This window comes from Mesoplodon bidens (assembly GCF_964165515.1).
Source record: "Mesoplodon bidens genome assembly, chromosome: 6".
Lineage (NCBI taxonomy): Eukaryota > Metazoa > Chordata > Mammalia > Artiodactyla > Ziphiidae > Mesoplodon > Mesoplodon bidens.
The window spans coordinates 60,066,707-60,085,614 of record NC_138162.1 but is presented as its reverse complement, the minus strand read 5'-3'; the positions used below and the strand labels follow the sequence as shown (position 1 = coordinate 60,085,614).

Below are 18,908 nucleotides of genomic sequence, written 5' to 3'. Positions count from 1 at the left end.
GCGTACCGCAAAAAAAAAAAAAAAAAAAAAAAAAAATATTGTCTCTCAGAAAGAGAAATTAAGGAAACAATCCCATTCACCACTGCAACAAAAAGAATAAAATACCAAGGAATAAACCTACCTAAGAAGGTAGAAGACCTGTACTCAGAGAACTTTAAGACACTGATGAAAGAAATCAAAGATGATACCAACAGATGAAGAGATACACCATGTTCTCGGATTGGAAGAATCAACGTTGTGAAAATGACTCTACTACCCACAGCAATCTACAGATTCAATGCAATCCCTATCAAACTACCACTGGCATTTTCACAGAACTAGAACAAAAAATTTCACAATTTGTATGGAAACACAAAAGACCCCGAATAGCCAAAGCAATCTTGAGAAACGAAAAACGGAGCTGGAGGAATCAGGCTCCCTGACTTCAGACTATACTACAAAGTTACAGTAATCAAGACAATATGGTACTGGCACAAAAAGAGAAATATCGATCAATGGAACAGCATAGAAAGCCCATAGATAAACCCACTCACCTACGGTCAACTAATCTATGACAAAGGAAGCAAGGATATACAATGGAGAAAAGACAGTCTCTTCAATAAACGGTGCTGGGAAAACTGGACAGCTACATATAAAAGAATGAAATTAGAACACTGCCTAATACCATACACAAAAATAAACTCAAAATGGATTAAAGACCTAAATGTAAGACCAGACACTATAAAACTCTTAGAGGAAAACAGGAAGAACACTCTGACATAAACCACAGCAAGATCTTTTCTGACCCAACTCCTAGAGTAATGGAAATAAAAACAAAAATAAACAAATGGGGCCTAATGAAACTTGAAAGCTTTTGCACAGCAAAGGAAACTACAAACAAGATGAAAAGACAACCCTCAGAATGGGAGAAAATATTTGCAAACGAATTAATGGACAAAGGATTAATCTCCAAAATATATATACAGCTCATGCAGCTCAATATTAAAAAAACAAACAACCCAATTAAAAAACGGGCAGAAGACCTAAATAGACATCTCTCCAAAGAAGACATACCGATGGCCAAAAGGCACATGAAAAGCTGCTCAATACCACTAATTATTAGAGAAATGTAAATCAAAACTACAATGAAGTATCATCTCACACCAGTCAGAATGGGCATCATCAGAAAATCTATAAACAATAAGTGCTGGAGAGGGTGTGGAGAAAAGGGAACACTCTTGCACTGCTGGTGGGAATGTGAATTGGTACAGCCACTATGGAGAACGGTATGGAGGTTCCTTAAAAAACTACAAATAGAACTACCATATGACCCAGCAATCCCACTACTAGGCATATACCCTGAGAAAACCATAATTCAAAAAGAGACATGTACCAAAATGTTCATTGCAGCTCTATTCACAATAGCCTGGAGATGGAAACAACCTAAGTGTCCATCATCGGATGAATGGATAAAGAAGATGTGGCACCTATATACAATGGAATATTACTCAGCCATAAAAAGAAACGAAATTGAGCTATTTGTAATGAGGTGGATAGGCCTAGAGTCTGTCATACAGAGTGAAGTCAGAAAGAGAAAGACAAGTACCGTATGCTAACACATATATATGGAATATAAGAAAAAAAATGTCATGAAGAACCTAGGGGTAAAACGGGAATAAAGACACAGACCTACTTGAGAATGGACTTGAGGATATGGGGAGGGGGAAGGGTAAGCTGTGACAAAGCGAGAGAGAGGCATGGACACATATACAGTACCAAACGTAAGGTAGATAGATAGTGGGAAGCAGCCGCATAGCACAGGGAGATCAGCTCGGTGCTGTGTGACCGCCTGGAGGGGTGGGATAGGGAGGGTGGGAGGGAGGGAGACGCAAGAGGGAAGGGATATGGGAACAGATGTATATGTATAACTGATTCACTTTGTTATAAAGCAGAAACTAATAAAAAAAAATTAAAAAAAAAAGACACATGCACCCCAATGTTCACTGTAGCACTATTTCCAATAGCCAGGTCATGGAAGCAACTAAACGCCCATCAACAGATGAATGGATAAAGAAGATGTGGTGCACATGTACAATGGAGTATTACTCAGCCATAAAAAGGAACGAAATTGGGTCATTTGTAGAGACATGGAAGGACCTAGAGACTGTCTTATACAGAGTGAAGTAAGCCAGAAAGAGAAAAACAAATATCATACATTAACGCATATATGTGGAATGTAGAAAAATGGTACACACGAACCAGTATGCAAGGCAGAAATAGAGACACAGATGTAGAGAACAAACATATGGACACCAAGGGGGGAATGGGGGGGGGGGTGCGATGAACTGGGAGATCGGGATTGACATATATACACTATATGTATAAAATACATAAGAACCTGCTGTATAAAAAATAAACAAAATAAAATTCAAAAAAAAGTCTCACCTTTTGAATTTTCTCTTGTATATTACTTTGGTCATCATAGGGTTCCATTCTATTTAAAAATTAAATAATCTCATTAGTCAATAAAAAAATATGGTAATATACCATCCAAAGAGCTAATTAATCTGCACACCCACCTGCTAACAACCACCTATTAAAAGCAAAAATAGGGCTTCCCTGGTGGCACAGTGGTTGAGAGTCCGCCTGCCAATGCAGAGGACATGGGTTCGTGCCCCCATCCGGGAAGATCCCGCGTGCCGCGGAGCGGCTGGGCCCGTGAGCCATGGCCGCTAAGCCTGCGTGTCTGGAGCCTGTGCTCCGCAACAGGAGAGGCCACAACAGTGAGAGGCCCGCATACCACAAAAAAAAAAGCAAAAATAAAATTCAAGCTCAAAGCTATCATAATTTATTAGAAGAACTGGACTAGGAATCAGAATTATGTTCTTGTCCTATTATCAACTAGCTATTGATATGTTATTTTAACTAATCTCAGTTTCCTTACCGGTAACATGCAGGAGGCTCAACTAGTATCTCAAGGAACTTTCAACTCTAAAAGTCACTTACTTTTTTATCTCGTTTTGCTGTCCTATACATTCTGATCTCAAACTTTGTATTTGTTTAACTGATAATCTGCAAGAAAACATACAAAATGACAACTGTAAATCTATTACAACTAACTAGTATAGCCCGCTTTGATATTTTCCCTCATTTCATATCTTTGCTCAAGGCCTCTGAGGACTACTCTTCCAAATATACCCAGCAGCCAGTCATAAAGGGACTCTAGACTCCCTTTAAGAGTTACAGGAGTGGTCTAACATATAGGCGGCTATTGAAATGGACCAGGACTTCTTGGCTCATATACTCTCTGACTTCAAGCAAAAATGTTGGAAGTCATTTAAGACTACTCTGCTCTCTTATCCTTATCTCACATACCTAGGGGATAATTTTAAATGTTACCTAAAACAGGCAACATTGTAGTTTTAAGGAGATTTCAAAGGATTTTGTAGCTTTGGGAATAGATAACAGCATTTAAAAAGTTATCTTACTATAGTTGTTTATAATTGTAAAAAACTGGACACAATTTATGTCTAGAGAGTAAGAACCTTGCTTGCCTTGTTTAATGCTGTAGGCCTAGTGTATAATCAATATCCAGCACATAGAAGTAACTCAAAAAAGAAAAGTGCTGAATAGATAAATGTATATATAAGACAGTATAAAATGGCTAAAGAAACTATGGAATACCTCTTCAACTAAGACACTAAGTAGAAATTAAAAGTAATACATTATGGCAATATGGAAAAATTTATAGAATGAAATATTAAGAGAAAAAAGGATACAAAATAGAATGAGCACTATAATTACAGCTTAAAAATTTATTTCCATGTTTAAAAGAAAAAGCACCTGGGCCTCCCTGGTGGCGCAGTGGTTGAGAGTCCGCCTGCCGATGCAGGGGATACGGGTTCGTGCCCCGGTCTGGGAGGATCCCATATGCCGCGGAGCGGCTGGGCCCGTGAGCCATGGCCGCTGGGCCTGCGCGTCCGGAGCCTGTGCTCCGCAACGGGAGAGGCCACAGCAGTGAGAGGCCCGCATACCACAAAAAGAAAAAAAAAAAAAAAAGAAAAAGCACCTAAAGAAACTGAGTTTTTGAACTAAAATGATATCTTCCTTTTCTCTAAACTTTCATTTACAGTATGCCTAAAGTTTTAAAACATTTTATTCAGAAGTTATCAGGCTTTAAAATGGAAAGATAACAGCAAGGGGGTTTTGAGGTAGACATGAATTATTGCCATTGAGAGAATACCGATGAGGGACTTCCCTGGTGGCACAATGGTTAAGAATCTGCCTGCCAGTGGAGGGGACACGGGTTCGAGCCCTGGTCCGGGATGACCCCACATGCCGCGGAGCAACTAAGCCCGTGTGCCACAGCTACTGAGCCCACATGCCACAACTACTGAAGCCCGCGCGCCTAGAACCCGTGCTCCACAACAAGAAAAGCCACCGCAATGAGAAGCCCGCATACCACAACGAAGAGTAGCCCCCACTCACCGCGACTAGAGAAAGCCCACGCACAGCAACGAAGACCCAACGCAGTCAAAAATAAATTAAATAAATAAATAAATACTGATGGAATTTAAAAAATAAAGTGCATACACCAATGGGTTAAAAAAAAGGGATACTGATGACATTTGTGCAAAAAGAAAGGAATTTACATTTTCTAACTATCAAAGTATTACTTACTGTGCATTTTCCTGGTATTTTCGGGTAACACAATCTTCTCTTTGCAAAATTCGTAAAAATCTGTTACGTGCTACATGGCATCTGGCAATGCACTTGTGCAAATCTTGTGGCTTTACGTTAAATGTCTCTGTAAAATGTACAGAAGAATCTACACAGAACACAAATAAAATATACAAAACTTAGACTTACAAGCTAATAAATATAAAAATGTGAGATTATTGAGAGATTAACAACCTCATTTAACTAACAACTCCTTAAAAGCTGGCATGCCACATACACAAAAAGATACAACTAATTTCAGCAAAAGCAAGGATGACCTATTTTTAAAGGAGGCAATAAAAAAGGATACCTGAAGTTGAGTTATTTTACATAATTAAAAATTCTCAGAGTCCTTGTGCCCCAAGTAATTCTTATTATCACAGCGTGATACATCCGTGAACAAATACATCATTACACATAAGCACCTTCTCAACTGATCTTTTAACAACAAAGGAAGAAAATCAATTAAAAGAGATGAGGTGAGATCACATCACCTTCATTGCTGCCATCAGCGTACTTTTCTTCCTAGTAAGACCAACAGGACAAGACAACCAAATAAAACCAATCTCTATTTCTCAAGTAATTCTTGGCTGTGTTACTAATGATCAAAGCAGACCCTGACAACAATCCATCTAAACATTTGAGAGTCCAGGTTTTCACCTGTAATAAAATGTAATAAATCCTACTTTAAGATGGCTCAATACAATAAAGATGGATATTCTGGAAAATAGTGACCCCACACCATACTTAACATTGTAAATCCAGGTCCTAGATCACCCGCAAAGAAATAACCAAAACTCCTGAATATTTAACAGGGGATGAGTTCGCTGGATGTAGAAGTCACCTAGAGACTGAATATGTTGAATGAAACAGCTTTAAATGAGAAATGACAACCCATGCTTAAAAGCCTTATGTACAATAAACTCTTGCTAAATCCAAATACACATAATTCATATAAAATAGTTTGGGTTACATGTAACTGGAATAAATCATCTAACAGAAAAGCTGGTAAAATGCTTATGTTACATTAAATTTAAAATATGTAGGGCTTCCCTGGTGGCGCAGTGGTTGAGAGTCCGCCTGCCGATGCGGGGGACACGGGCTCGTGCCCCGGTCCAGGAAGATCCCACATGCCGCGGAGCGGCTGGGCCCGTGAGCTATAGCTGCTGAGCCTGCGTGTCCGGAGCCTGTGCCCCACAACGGGAGAGGCCACAACAGTGAGAGGCCCGCATACCGCAAAAAAATTAATTAATTAATTAATTAATTAAAATAATTAAATAAAATATGTAAATGCTTATAAAGCAAGATCACATGTACATGTTTTAAAAAATCATGCACAGAAGATAAACTGGAAAAAAGGTATATGTTTGGGTGCATATATACATATATATATATATATATATATATACACACACACACATACAATATATACTTGAACATATACAAAATGATATACGTATAAAGTTTGTCACTGTAGCATTATTTTTATAGCAAAAGATTAGGAACAAAGCCAACTGTCTGTCAGCAGAACTGATTTCAGAACAAATGTGTGATTAAATACACTATGACACATCCATTCAAATATGCAGTTCTTAAGAGAGAGACAGAGTAAGGAAGATCTATGAACTGACATGGGATGATCTCCAATATACACTGTTGCATAAAAAACACAAGATTCAAAACCAGATGTATGTCACCATTTAGGGTTTAAAAAAAAGAATATATACACATTTGCTAGTATTATTCATTACAATGGTTGCTTCTGGGAAGGGAAACTAAGTAGAGATGGAAGACAGACTTTTCACTTTCTGATTTTTGAATCATGAGAATCTATCATTTATTCAAAATAATTAAAACATATATGTGCATTAAAAACAAACAAACAAAAACACCTAAAAGAAAACAAACCAAAATGTAAGCAATGGTTGTCTCTAGAAATTGGAAGATGGGATATTATTGCATCAACTTTTCCAGCTTTTACCTCCCATGTTTTATGAGCATAACTCAATTAAACTGAGCAGCATACTTAGTAAGCTACAAATAGCATTCTTTTAAGTCTTAGCTGAAAAATCCAATATTTTGTTTCTATAATTTAGTAAATAGATCAAATCCCTTTAAAACAGCGATTGTGAACCAAAGTATTCCAACACATTGCCAGTAGCCAAAATAAATCTCTAACAAATTCAACACAACATTTAATACAATGAATTATAGGCAAACTATAACCTGCAGGTCTAACCTGGCCCACTGGCTCTTTTTCTGAGGTCAGAAAGCTAGGACTGCTTTCTACATTTTTAAGGGATTGTATTACAAAAAATAAAAATTAAAAAAACCTCACAGGGCTTCCCTGGTGGCGCAGTGGTTGAGAGTCCGCCTACCGATGCAGGGGACACGGGTTCGTGCCCTGGTCCGGGAAGATCCCACATGCCGCGGAGAGGCTGGGCCCGTGAGCCATGGCCGCTGAGCCTGCGTGTCCGGAGCCTGTGCTCCGCAACGGGAGAGGCCACAACAGTGAGAGGCCCGCGTACCGCAAAAAAAAAAAAAAAAAAAAAAAACCTCACAAACAGGTATATGTGACAGACACTCTTATGTGGTACACAAAGTATAAAATATTTACTGTCAGGCCTTACACAGAAAATGTTTCCCAACCTCTGTATTAGAACATAAGAAAATAATCTGTATTGCTACCTATGTTCATTATAAGAGGATTTCAAACTACAGTTCCAATAAAATATTAACCATTTGCCTTTTGAGGTTAAGTAATATTTTTATCTTACTTTATTAAAATCTCTTAATGATTTACAAATTATAAAAAATAATAAAAACTTAAGAATCAAAACAAAAAAATCTCCTACTGTAAGCTTAACTTACTTTTAGAATGGGTTTTTATATAATTTATTGCAACAAATCTTGCAAAGTGATACATCAGATGAATAAACTTAGGACCACCAGGAGAAAGAAATAGTGAACCAACAACTTGAGGGAAGCTACTTCCACATTCAGCCTATGGAAAAAAGAAACAAGATGATTTGAAGACCTTAACAACAACAACCTTTATACTTACATCATACTGTTCTGAAGCCTAACAGGGTTTACCAGAATTATTCCATTTGAACCACAAGTTGAATTTTTGAATCCTCTAAACTCTTGGTGGACTCAGTCACAAAAAGCAATTAAAATTTAAAGCCACAATTATTGATACTATTTGGGGACATAAGCTAAAATAATCTATGGTAAAAAAAAATTTTTTTCTTTAAACAAAAACTGTGATATAAATTCCCAGGAACTCAAAAATCTATTTCTAATGCACTTAGCCAACAAAGCTGGCTTCCCAGAAATATACAGAATCCCAACCAAAAACCACCAGAAAGTATTATCCTGATTAGTATTTCTTGCTTATACTGTTAGCATAAAAGCATTAAAAAGATTTCACCTCTAAAAAAATTAATGTACCTCAATAAAGCCTGAAAAAAAATTACCTCTTAATAAACATTTGCATCTTTCAGAAAGAAAATACTTACAGAAATCTTTTTTAACCATTCACAGCAATGTTTTCGGAATTCAGTATCACTTTTTTGGTCAAATGGAGGCCAACAAAGTCTTTAAAACAAAAATAAAAATTAGAATTATGAATAAAAAAGCAAACTCAGCAAAATTTTAAAACATCAAACTTATCTCCTATACTAGAAATATTAATGCTAAATCAAGGCTAACGTTCATAAATTTCAACTAAAGAGAAATACCAACCTGTAAGAAATTAGGTCTTTTTCTTTATGAATATCTATAGGGTTGAATTCAGTTTAGTGCAAATAATCAATGAATATATAAGTTAAATATAGGGATGAATCACTATTAAAATTACTGAAAATCAGCTAAAGAAGACAACACTCCCAATGAATTCACTGGACTAATGCATAAAGATAGTATAAATAAATTAGGATAATAATGCCTGGGGAAAAAGAGAAAAACACATGGTTACACATGAAAAGCACAGAAAGAATGGCATAAGGGATCATGACCGCTAGAGATAACCTATATTACAGTCAGGGGTGCTACTGTTTTGTGGACAAACAAGATATGAAATTATTAAAAATTCAGTTTTAGTCAAAAATAATGAACTTTAAAATCTGCCTATTGCTTTCTCCTTATAATGTTTTGTCTAAATTTTTATTCTGAGGCAATTATTTGATTAGGGCCCCATTTTTTTTGTATTTCTATATCATAACTTACATGCTATATTCATAGAAAAAAATTAAGTATGCAAAGAAAAAAAGCTGGAATGTCAACAGTGATATTCTCTAGTTGGGTTTAGGAATAATTTTTACTTCCTTCTTTAACTTTTTCTGTATTTGCTGAACTGGCTAAAGTAAGCTGTATTTTGTTTATAATCTAGAAAAAAAATATAAAAATCTATTTTTATTTGAGCAGAGGAAGCCCTATACCTTAATGATAGGGATTTCGAAAATATGTTTCAAATACACTTGTTCTCCTGATCATTCATAACTTTAATTGAAGGCAAATATTAAAAATAAATTATCACAAATAAAAACAATGCCCTAAACAATGGACTTACTATATAAGAGGATGAGGGCACAATATAAACATTAAAACAAATTTGAACACTTTTTCTTATAGATGAAACCCAAATCACATGCAAAATAACTTAGAACCAAGGCTAGTGAATAATCACATTTTTATATTTTTATTTTAATTTACAATAATTTTACCAAAAAAATCACTCAGATTTATAAAGGTTAAGTACTATATTTGTAAGACTCAAGCCTAATTTCTATAACATCCATTCAAAATAATAGTTGAAGTCCAAAGTTGAAATTCTGGCTTATATAAAGTCATAATCCCTTTTTAAATCCCCTACAAAAAGAAAATGAAATAACTTTTACTCACTTGAAAACTTCTTTAGTGAGAGACTGGTCAAGCGTTTGAAACAAAAAATAAGAAACTATCTGAAAGGCATCACGGTTCAACTTGTCAAACATGTTCCTAATGGTTTAAAAAGAAACAGAAGTAAAAAAAAAAAGAAAAAGGTTAATAAAACTAAGCATCATCAAAAGCTGTGTAAGAGTCTGACCCATTAATATTTTTCATTCTGTTCAAGAGGTCAAGGCAAATTAATTATTCTGATTCATGTATATATTTATAAACAATTAAACACATACAAGTTTTTGTTTTCATTCTGAAAATATAGATCAATTAGAAGAAAACTAGTAGAACTTGGCTTTACTGCAATGAAAACATTCTACAAAAAGAAAAGGAAAGCCTAATTAGGTAGAGAGAAAACTATGGCCTCAGATATGGTGAAAATGATGATACCCACCAACATTTTCTGACAATAAAAACAGCTAAATATTTATTGAGTTTATTATTTATCAGATATTATTTTAATTAAGCCTTTTACAAGCAGCACCTCATCTAATCTTCACCACAATCATATGAAGTTAATAGCTGTGCTTGCAGCTTTGACATGAAGTATTTTATCTAATCCCAACAACATGAGAAAGCAGTTTGATTATCCTCATAATACAGATGACATGACAAATAGATCTGAGTACTCCCATGAACACATAAAGCTATTTTCCTGAAATAAGCTTTGAGTTGGAAAAAAAAGAGTTAACATTAAAATTCCCATGCTTGGGCTTCCCTGGTGGCGCAGTGGTTGGGAGTCCGCCTGCCGATGCAGGGGACACGGGTTCGTGCCCCGGTCTGGGAAGATCCCACATGCCGCGGAGCGGCTGGCCCCGTGAGCCATGGCCGCTGAGCCTGTGCAGCGGGAGCCTGTGCTCCGCAACGGGAGAGGCCACAACAGTGAGAGGCCCACGTACAGCAAAAAAAAAAAAAAAAAAAAAAAAATTCCCCTGCTTATCCTTTTGTCAAACAACTCTTTTATCCTTGGAATGTTTCCTCAACAAATACAAATGAAGTTCCTACCTCCTTATCACCTCTCAAACCTGCTGTTTTTTTCATATAGTATCCTGTTCTCTTCAACACTTCTAATTTTTAAAAAGATATTTGTTAAAGGTTTGCTCACCCACTGGACTGAAATTTTATAAGGGAAAAGTTTACGTTTGCTCTGTTCACCACTGTATACCCAGGTCCAATACTGTGTTCAATTAATATCTGTTGAATAAACAAATGAATGGGGGCTGAGAGTGCCTTCTGCTTTGCTCCGGGCAACTGAAGGCCTAGTAGAGCCTGGGCTGATTCCATGGAGGGTGCTGCTTATGACCTTAAGGGTCGGTGTGCTAGAGAGAACTGCAAGTACCTTCACCCTCCTCCACATTTAAAAATGCAGCTGGAAATTAATGGAGGGAACAATCTGATTCAACAAAAGACTGCTGCAGCCATGTTCACCCAGCAGATGCAGTTTATGCTCCAAAATGCTCAAATGTCATCACTTACTTCTTTTCCTGTGACTCCATCCCTGGCAGCTAATCCTGCCATGGCTTTTAATCCCTACTTACCTCATCCTGGGATGGGCCTGGTCCCTGCCAAACTTTTACCAAATGCACCTGTGCTGATTTCTGGAAACCCACCTCTCCCACTGCCAGGAGCTGCTGGTCCAAAACAGATGCGTTCAGATAAACTGGAGGTATTTGTGCAGAAATATATAAATCTCTATAGGGCAGATATTAACCTTATGCATAAACATTCTTAGAGCCCAATGTTTTGAATGCTTTAAATAAGTACATCTGAATTTTAAGCTTACGGAATATAACCTCAGAAAAATGTTAGAAAATTTACTACTGTAATTTTACCCTGTTATGAAGTGCACAGTTGTACAGTAGGTCAAACAATGTCTTAGTGTACCCAGCCACAGACTGTGCATCTCCTTTGCTATGGCACAGAAAGTCTGGTGGGAATGCTCCTTTTAGCCAGCCTCCAGCTTTGCAGAGTGGGATTACTGTGTTCGTTGATGAGTCTCTACTTTCTAGAATAATCAAAAAGTCAGCTCTATTGGCAGCCCCTTAAATGCCTTGCCATGTATTGAACTGGAATCTGTACATGTCCTTTAGTCATGGTCCACAAGTCTGCTTGTAAAAAGCACACTGCGGGACTTCCCTGGTGGCACAGTGGTTAAGAATCCACCTGCCGGGGCTTCCCTGGTGGCGCAGTGGTTGAGAATCTGCCTGCCAATGCAGGGGACACGGGTTCGAGCCCTGGTCTGGGAAGATCCCACATGCCACGGAGCAACTACGCCCGTGAGCCACAACTACTGAGCCTGCGCGTCTGGAGCCTGTGCTCCAGCAACAAGAAAGGCCGCGACAGTGAGAGGCCCAGGCACCGCGATGAAGAGTGGCCCCCGTTCGCCGCAACTAGAGAAAGCCCTCGCACAGAAACGAAGACCCAACACAGCCAAAAATAAATAAATAAATAAATTAAAAAAAAAAAAAGAATCCACCTGCCAATGCAGGGGACACGGGTTCGATCCCTGGTCCAGGAAGATCCCACATGCCGCGGAGCAACTAAGCCTGTGCATCACAACTACTGAGCCTGTGCTCTAGAGCCCACGAGCCACAACTACTGAGCCCATGCACCACAACTACTGAAGCCCGCGTGCCTAGAGCCCACGCTCTGCAACCAGAGAGGCCACTGCAATGAGACGCCCGCACACCGCAACGAAGAGTAGCCCCCGCTCGCCGCAACTAGAGAAAGCCTGCATGCAGCAACAAAGACCCAACGCAGCCAAAAACAAATAAATAAATAAACACATTGCTGTGTGATAAAGACACATCTTGGACCCTAACAAAATAACCCCCTCTTGTAAACATAGCTAATTACACTTCAGGCTGTGTATCAAGTGGAGGATTAAAAACTGGTTTTCAGCAATACTTGCATTTCACTGTAAGGAAAGCAGACAAAGTTTTCCTTTGGGAAGACTGGATTTTTTTTTCCTTGGAATAGAAATTTTGTTTAGGTTTATATCTCATAGTGAATATGGCTTGACATTATCCTTCAGCTTTAAAAATTTTTCCTAAATAGATGACAAAAAGTATGTATACTGTTGCTCTTACACATTCACTGGCAAAATAAATAAAAGCGAATCACCTTCCAAGCAAAAAAAAAAAACAAAAAACAAACAAACAAACAAAAAAACCCCACAAATAAATGAATCACCTTTCCTTTCCATTCCCACTGACTCCTTAGTTTAGGTCTACCTAACTGCAAAGCCCTGACTCCCCCTCTAATCCATTCTCTGTAATGCAACCAGAATGATTTTTCCAAAATGCAAATCTTTTGGGCAAATGCCTAGGAATGGAATTGCTGGATCATATGTTAAATGTACATTTAACTTTATAAGAAAAGTGGCTACACAATTACATGCTCACAGAAACTAGAAACACATAGAACTGCACACCGAAAAGAATGAATTCTAACATATGTAAACATAAGTGAATCAAAAAATTTTTTAAATTTTGAAGTAAATTTGATGCCACATTCATGCTTAAAGCATTTTAAAGGGGACATGTTTTAGTATATCCCTCCCACTAACCAACTGAGACAACTCTAAAGACATGGGGGGGTGAATCTATAACAATGTTAAAAAAAAAAAAAACTGTCATCACTGAACCAGAACTTGACAGATTTTATTTAATTTTCAAAGGCAGATAGAAGACTGCAATTGAATAAGCCAGAGCAGAGAAAAACTAAGATTGCCAAAACAATAGAGAGGATGCAGTGGCAATGGGAACCAACCTCAGTGGAGGCCTGGGAGAAGCTTTAAGTTTCTCTGCCATACGGTGGGGCATCAAATCATGTGAGATAGGTGGCACATTTATTAATACATAATCATAACCTGATAAATGCTACCCACTGGTTGTCAATTTTTAGACGACTTCTAGACAAAATCTTTCTACATGTAAATAGTAGTAACTTCCAAACAGTTACCAAACAAAACTTAATTACAGCTCTAAACCTTGACAGTAAAACAGTTCTAATACAGCTGAAAAAAGTCAAGAGGGAGAAGGCAGAGGGTAGGTAAGTGTAGGTGCGCTAATTATCGTATAAAGAATAGCGGCCTTCACTGTAAAATTACATCGTGGGGAATCCAGAGATACTTTTGAGATTGATACATCAAGAAACAGAGGTCTAAGCACATTATTTAAATACTGCCACAAGAAAAACGGAAATAACGTAATTACAAAATTCAAGAAGATTGAGCACAGGAGATAGCCTATGTATCCCAAATTTTCCTTGGCCTATAGTGGGCAAGATAATAGAGACTGTCTAAAGTTAATAAGACATAGAAATATAAACAAAGCATTAAGGTTTTTGGTTTGTTTTGTTTTGTTTTTTTGCGGTACGCAGACCTCTCACTGTTGTGGCCTCTCCCGTAGCGGAGCACAGGCTCCGGACGCGTAGGCTCAGCGGCCATGGCTCTCGGGCCCAGCCGCTCCGCGGCATGTGGGATCTTCCCGGACAGGGGCACGAACCCGTGTCTCCTGCATCGGCAGGCGGACTCTCAACCACTGCGCCACCAGGGAAGCCCAAGCATTAAGTTTTATGATGAGATCTGTAACATCTGTAGCAAAGCAGGAAGGGGCTTTTTTTTTACTTTTCATCTGAATACCACTCTCTACTAGTTTTTTGCTAACTGTGGCAGGCTTCAGCCTGCTATTTCAGTTAGTGAAAATTATAAACCAAAGATCAACTACCTTGAAAGTCTCCCTCGAGTCCTAAAGGCGTTTGCACCTTACGGAAGGCGTTCCCGAGTCCCTCCGTTACCAAACCGCCACCTCTACCTCGACTTCACAGACCACCCAGCTTCACTACCAAAGCAGGAATAAGCCGCCCCTTCAGTTTCGCCCCAACTGCAAACTCTACTCCCCTACAAAGCGCTCCCGGCAAGGTCCCGTAACAGACACTCTCCTGCCACCAGGCTGGCTGCCACTGGAAGTAGGAACTTGGCAGCCAGTGCCGGGCCCCAGTAACCGACTACTTAATTCATCAACCTACGAGGTCCGCAACAAGGCGGGTCACGCCAGCACGGCCAAGCTCAGACTCCCCCGCCCCGCCGGCCCCGGCCTCCTTACACTCCGAGGTGCGTGTGCGACACGATCTTTCCACCGGCTACGGTCGCCGAGCCCGGCTCGAAGCCGAGCGCCTGCAGATACATCCAGAGATGCTCCTTCTCGAAAGAAGGGAACCAGGCCGAACTCATCTTCGCAGTAGGCAGGGCCCGGCAAAGGGAGAAAGCGCAGGCTCCAACGACTGCGAGGGCCCCTCAGGCTTTTTCCCTACGGGCAGCCCGAGATAGCGGCGGCCCCTCCATTGCCACCGCCTGATCCTCTCTTGCCCGGAAACATTTCGCCTCAAATGGCCTCAAATGCCTCAAATGGCCTGAGACTCCAAAGTCTCAGGGAAACAGAGCCTCCAACGGTAGTACGACACAGCGGCCTAAGCGAAGTCACCACAAACCAAGCGTCCCGCGCTTCCGGAAGAGCGGTTTGCGCCGGCCCCGCCCGGCTTCCGGTGGAGGAGGGGCTTCTTTAGAGGACTGTGTCTCCCGCCATGCAATGCACCCTTGCCTCGGTCTTTTCCGGTTAAGACCCCCAGAGAACATACAAGACCCACAAGGCATTGCGGGGCTGGCGAAGTTCCTCGTGATTGCGGGGATTTGCTGGCGTCCTGCGGCTTCGCGTTTTCTGATCCTTTTTTTCTGATCTTTGTGGTTCCTTTTCTCGTATATGCCTATTACGTCAGATAAAAAACATAAGCTGGGGCTTCCCTGGTGGCGCAGTGATTGAGAGTCTGCCTGCCGATGCAGGGGACATGGGTTCGTGCCCCGGTCCGGGAGGATCCCACATGCCGCGGAGCGGCTGGGCCCGTGAGCCATGGCCGCTGGGCCTGCGCGTCCAGAGCCTGTGCTCCGCAACGGGAGAGGCCGCGACAGTGAGAGGCCCGCGCACCGCGATGAAGAGTGGCCCCCGCTTGCCACAACTAGAGAAAGCCCTCGCGCAGAAACGAGGACCCAACACAGCAAAAAAAAAAAAAAAAAAACATAAGCTGTTCACTGTAGTAGAAAAAGCATTGGATTTCCTCAGCTGTTCTCACTACATGTGTAACCCTGAGCAAGTCGCGTAACTTCTGAGCCTGGAATCTATTATTAGTAAAATCTTGTTTGCCCTCAAGTGATGAATTCCTTTCATCTCCTTGCTCTGAGAAATCTGGCTCTCCCCCACGCATACATCTTTCCCCTGCAGCCCTGTCAATTGATGACTGCTTTCTCCTCCACATGCCATATACAGCAGAACCTGGAAATGGGGTGGATAGCCTACTTATTTCTCATTAACACTTTAGGCAATTATTGCCTCACTAAAACCACCAGCTCATTTGATAAGTATGCTATCACCCACAAGTTTTCCTTGTGGAGGTCAAGTGTAAGATCTCCAGGTTGCTGGACCTCATTCTGAGATTTAGCCTTTAATTCTCTGTCTCTCCCAACATTACTCCTGGAATAATTTTTGATGATTTCAATATCCATGTAGGTAATCTTTCCAATGCCCTGACCTCTCAGTTCCTCGAACTCTTCTCAGCACCCTGGCCCCTTTCTGTCTTTGCCAGATTTATCTGGCAGAATCCAAATGGCTATTATATCAATTCTCTGCCTACTCCGTACCTGCAGCTTAGCAGCTAAATGCAATTATGATGCCTGGCATTACCCAAAATTCATGACAACTGAAGTAGACTCTTAGGCCTGCCCTCTCCACCCTACTATTTCCCCCAAATCTCACTCTCCATTCGGTTACATGTATATTCTTCCCTCCTTTAAACTTCCAATACCCCTTCTTCCTCCTCACTCTCAATGATGTCCTTTGTTCTTAATTGATAGATGCTTCCAAAAAAGAACCTCCATCAACAGTTTACCAACCTGCTTATATCTTTGCCCATATAGTCTTCCTTGTCTTTCGTTAATCCGGGTGAATCAGGGTGTGCCTACCTAAGACCAGTCCTCTCACACACATTCGATGGACTGTATTCCCTTTCTCACACACAAGGAGTTTGCTCCAGCATTTGTCCTCTACTCTCTCCTGCAGCATCATCAGTTCTTCCCATCAGTATATAAACATGATGTAATATCTTCCATCATTAAAAAAAAAAATCCTTTGACCCCAATGCTTTTCTAGCTATCAGTCCATTTCTCTTCATAGCAAAACTTCTCCAAAAAGTTTCTATATCCACCTTACTGCGAGTGGTAACTTTCCAAAGCCACTTGAATCAATTAGTGTTCTTTGGTTGCAAGCAGCAAAACTGACTCTGAAGGAGTTTGATCGGATGGTCCTGAATAGCATCAATAAGGAACGGAAAGGCCAGATAATAAGGCTCAGGAAACAGCAGACCCCTGTGCCACTCCACTCAAGATTTATACCCCAGGCACTCCAATTTACTTTTTAAAAATAGCTTAATGTATCATTATAAGTGAACATCATCATAACTATCACCCAGAACAAGAAATAAAAGTTCTCCATCCATTCCAGAAACCTCTCTTTTCCCAAAAGATAACCACCATCCTCACATTTATAATAATAACCTCTGGGACTTCCCTGGTGGCGCAGTGGTTAAGAATCTGCCTGCCAATGAAGGGGACACGGGTTTGATCCCTGGTCCAGGAAGATCCCACATGCCACAGAGCAACAAAGCCCGTGCGCCATAACTACTGAGCCTGAGCTCTAGAGCCCGCAAGCCACAACTACTGAGCCCGTATGCCACAACTACTGAAGCCTGCACGTCACAACTACTGAAGCCCACGCGCCTAGAGCTCGTGCTCCGCAACAAATGAAGCCACCACAATGAGAAGCCCGCACACTGCAATGAAGAGTAGCCCCTACTCACCGCAGCTAGAGAAAGCCCATGCACAGCAATGAAGACCCAACACAGCCAAAAATAAATAAATAAATAAATTTATATTTAAACGGTAATAACAACTTCCTTGCATTGTCTTGTAGTTTGACCACCCAAGTATGCTTCCCTAGACACTACAGTTTAGTCTTGCTTTTGTTTTTGTTTTTTTTGGTCTTGCCTCTTTTTTTTTTCAGTCTTTCCTGGGTTTGTTTGTTTGTTTGTTTTAAGTTTTTATTGGAGCATAGTTGATTTACAATGTTGTGTTAGTTTCAGGTGTACAGCAAAGTGATTCAGTTATACATATACATATAGCCACTCTTTTTTTTAACTCTTTTCTCATTTAGGCCATTATAGAGTATTGAGTAGAGTTCCCTGTGCTGTACAACGGGTTCTTATTAGTTATCTGTTTTACATATAGTAGTGTCTATATGTCAATCCCAATCCCCCAATTTATCCCTCCCCACGACCCCTGGTAACCATAAGTTTGTTTTCTACATCCGTGATTCTACTTCTGTTTTGTAAATAAGTGCATTTGTACCCTTCTTTTTAGATACCACATATAAGCAATATCATATTATATTTGTCTTTCTGTATCTGACTTACTTCACTCAGTATGACAATCTCTAGGTCCATCCATGTTGCTGCAAAGGGCATTATTTTGTTCTTTTTTTATGGCTGAGTAATATTCCATTGTATATATGTACCATATCTTCTTTATCCATTCCTCTGTTGATGGACATTTAGGTTGCTTCCATATCCTGGCTACTGTAAATAGTGTTGCAATAAACATTGGAGTGCATGTATCTTTTTGTTTGCTTTTAATAATATAATTTAATTACACATTTTTCTCATTCCCCCTCCCCTTTTTCTTACAATTAATCTGTTGAAGAACCAGGGCTATTTGACCTGAATAATGTCCCCTGGTCTGGGTTTTACTGACTGCATCCTCATGGTACAGTTCAACATGTTCCACTGTCCCTGTCCTCTGTACTTTGTTCAAATTGGCACCTGGATCCAGAGGATTGATTGGACTCATGTATGATCACTTTGGCAAGATTAGATGATGGTTGGTATATGCTTTTTCATCAGGAAATATGTAATATCTCTGTTTATGCCATTGACAAGCAATAATGCTAAGTGCTTAGATCCATTATTCACAGGTGATTGCAAAATGTTGAAATTCTCATTTATCATTTGTTATGGGCTGAATGTTTGTGTCCCCCCCGCCAAATTCATATGTTGAAACACTATTGCTCAATGTGATGGTATTAGAAGGTTGGGTCTTTGGGAGGTAATTAGAATTAGATGCAGTAATAAGGGTGAAGCCCTCATGCATAGAACTGTAAGAGTCA

The 18,908-nt window shown here is 39.8% G+C and overlaps 1 protein-coding gene across 3 annotated transcripts in view; it reads right to left on the bottom strand.

Annotated features, from left to right (window-relative positions):
- HAUS6 (HAUS augmin like complex subunit 6) overlaps nucleotides 1-15,146 on the bottom strand; it is a 46,403-nt gene extending 31,257 nt beyond the window's left edge. The window contains exons 1-8 of one of the 3 annotated variants that reach the window (XM_081238320.1): nucleotides 14,748-14,837; nucleotides 11,178-11,267; nucleotides 9,604-9,699; nucleotides 8,220-8,298; nucleotides 7,570-7,702; nucleotides 4,660-4,807; nucleotides 2,986-3,051; nucleotides 2,425-2,473 (exon numbers count right to left, since the gene is read on the bottom strand). In XM_081238320.1, the coding sequence (XP_081094446.1) occupies nucleotides 2,425-2,473; nucleotides 2,986-3,051; nucleotides 4,660-4,807; nucleotides 7,570-7,702; nucleotides 8,220-8,298; nucleotides 9,604-9,699; nucleotides 11,178-11,182 (576 nt within the window). In that variant the 5' untranslated portion in view covers nucleotides 11,183-11,267; nucleotides 14,748-14,837. Of the gene's footprint in view, nucleotides 1-2,424; nucleotides 2,474-2,985; nucleotides 3,052-4,659; nucleotides 4,808-7,569; nucleotides 7,703-8,219; nucleotides 8,299-9,603; nucleotides 9,700-11,177; nucleotides 11,268-14,747 lie in introns of all 3 variants that reach the window. The other 2 variants (XM_081238318.1, XM_081238319.1) reach the window with 2 other exon arrangements.
- Between the last annotated feature and the right edge of the window lie 3,762 nt (nucleotides 15,147-18,908).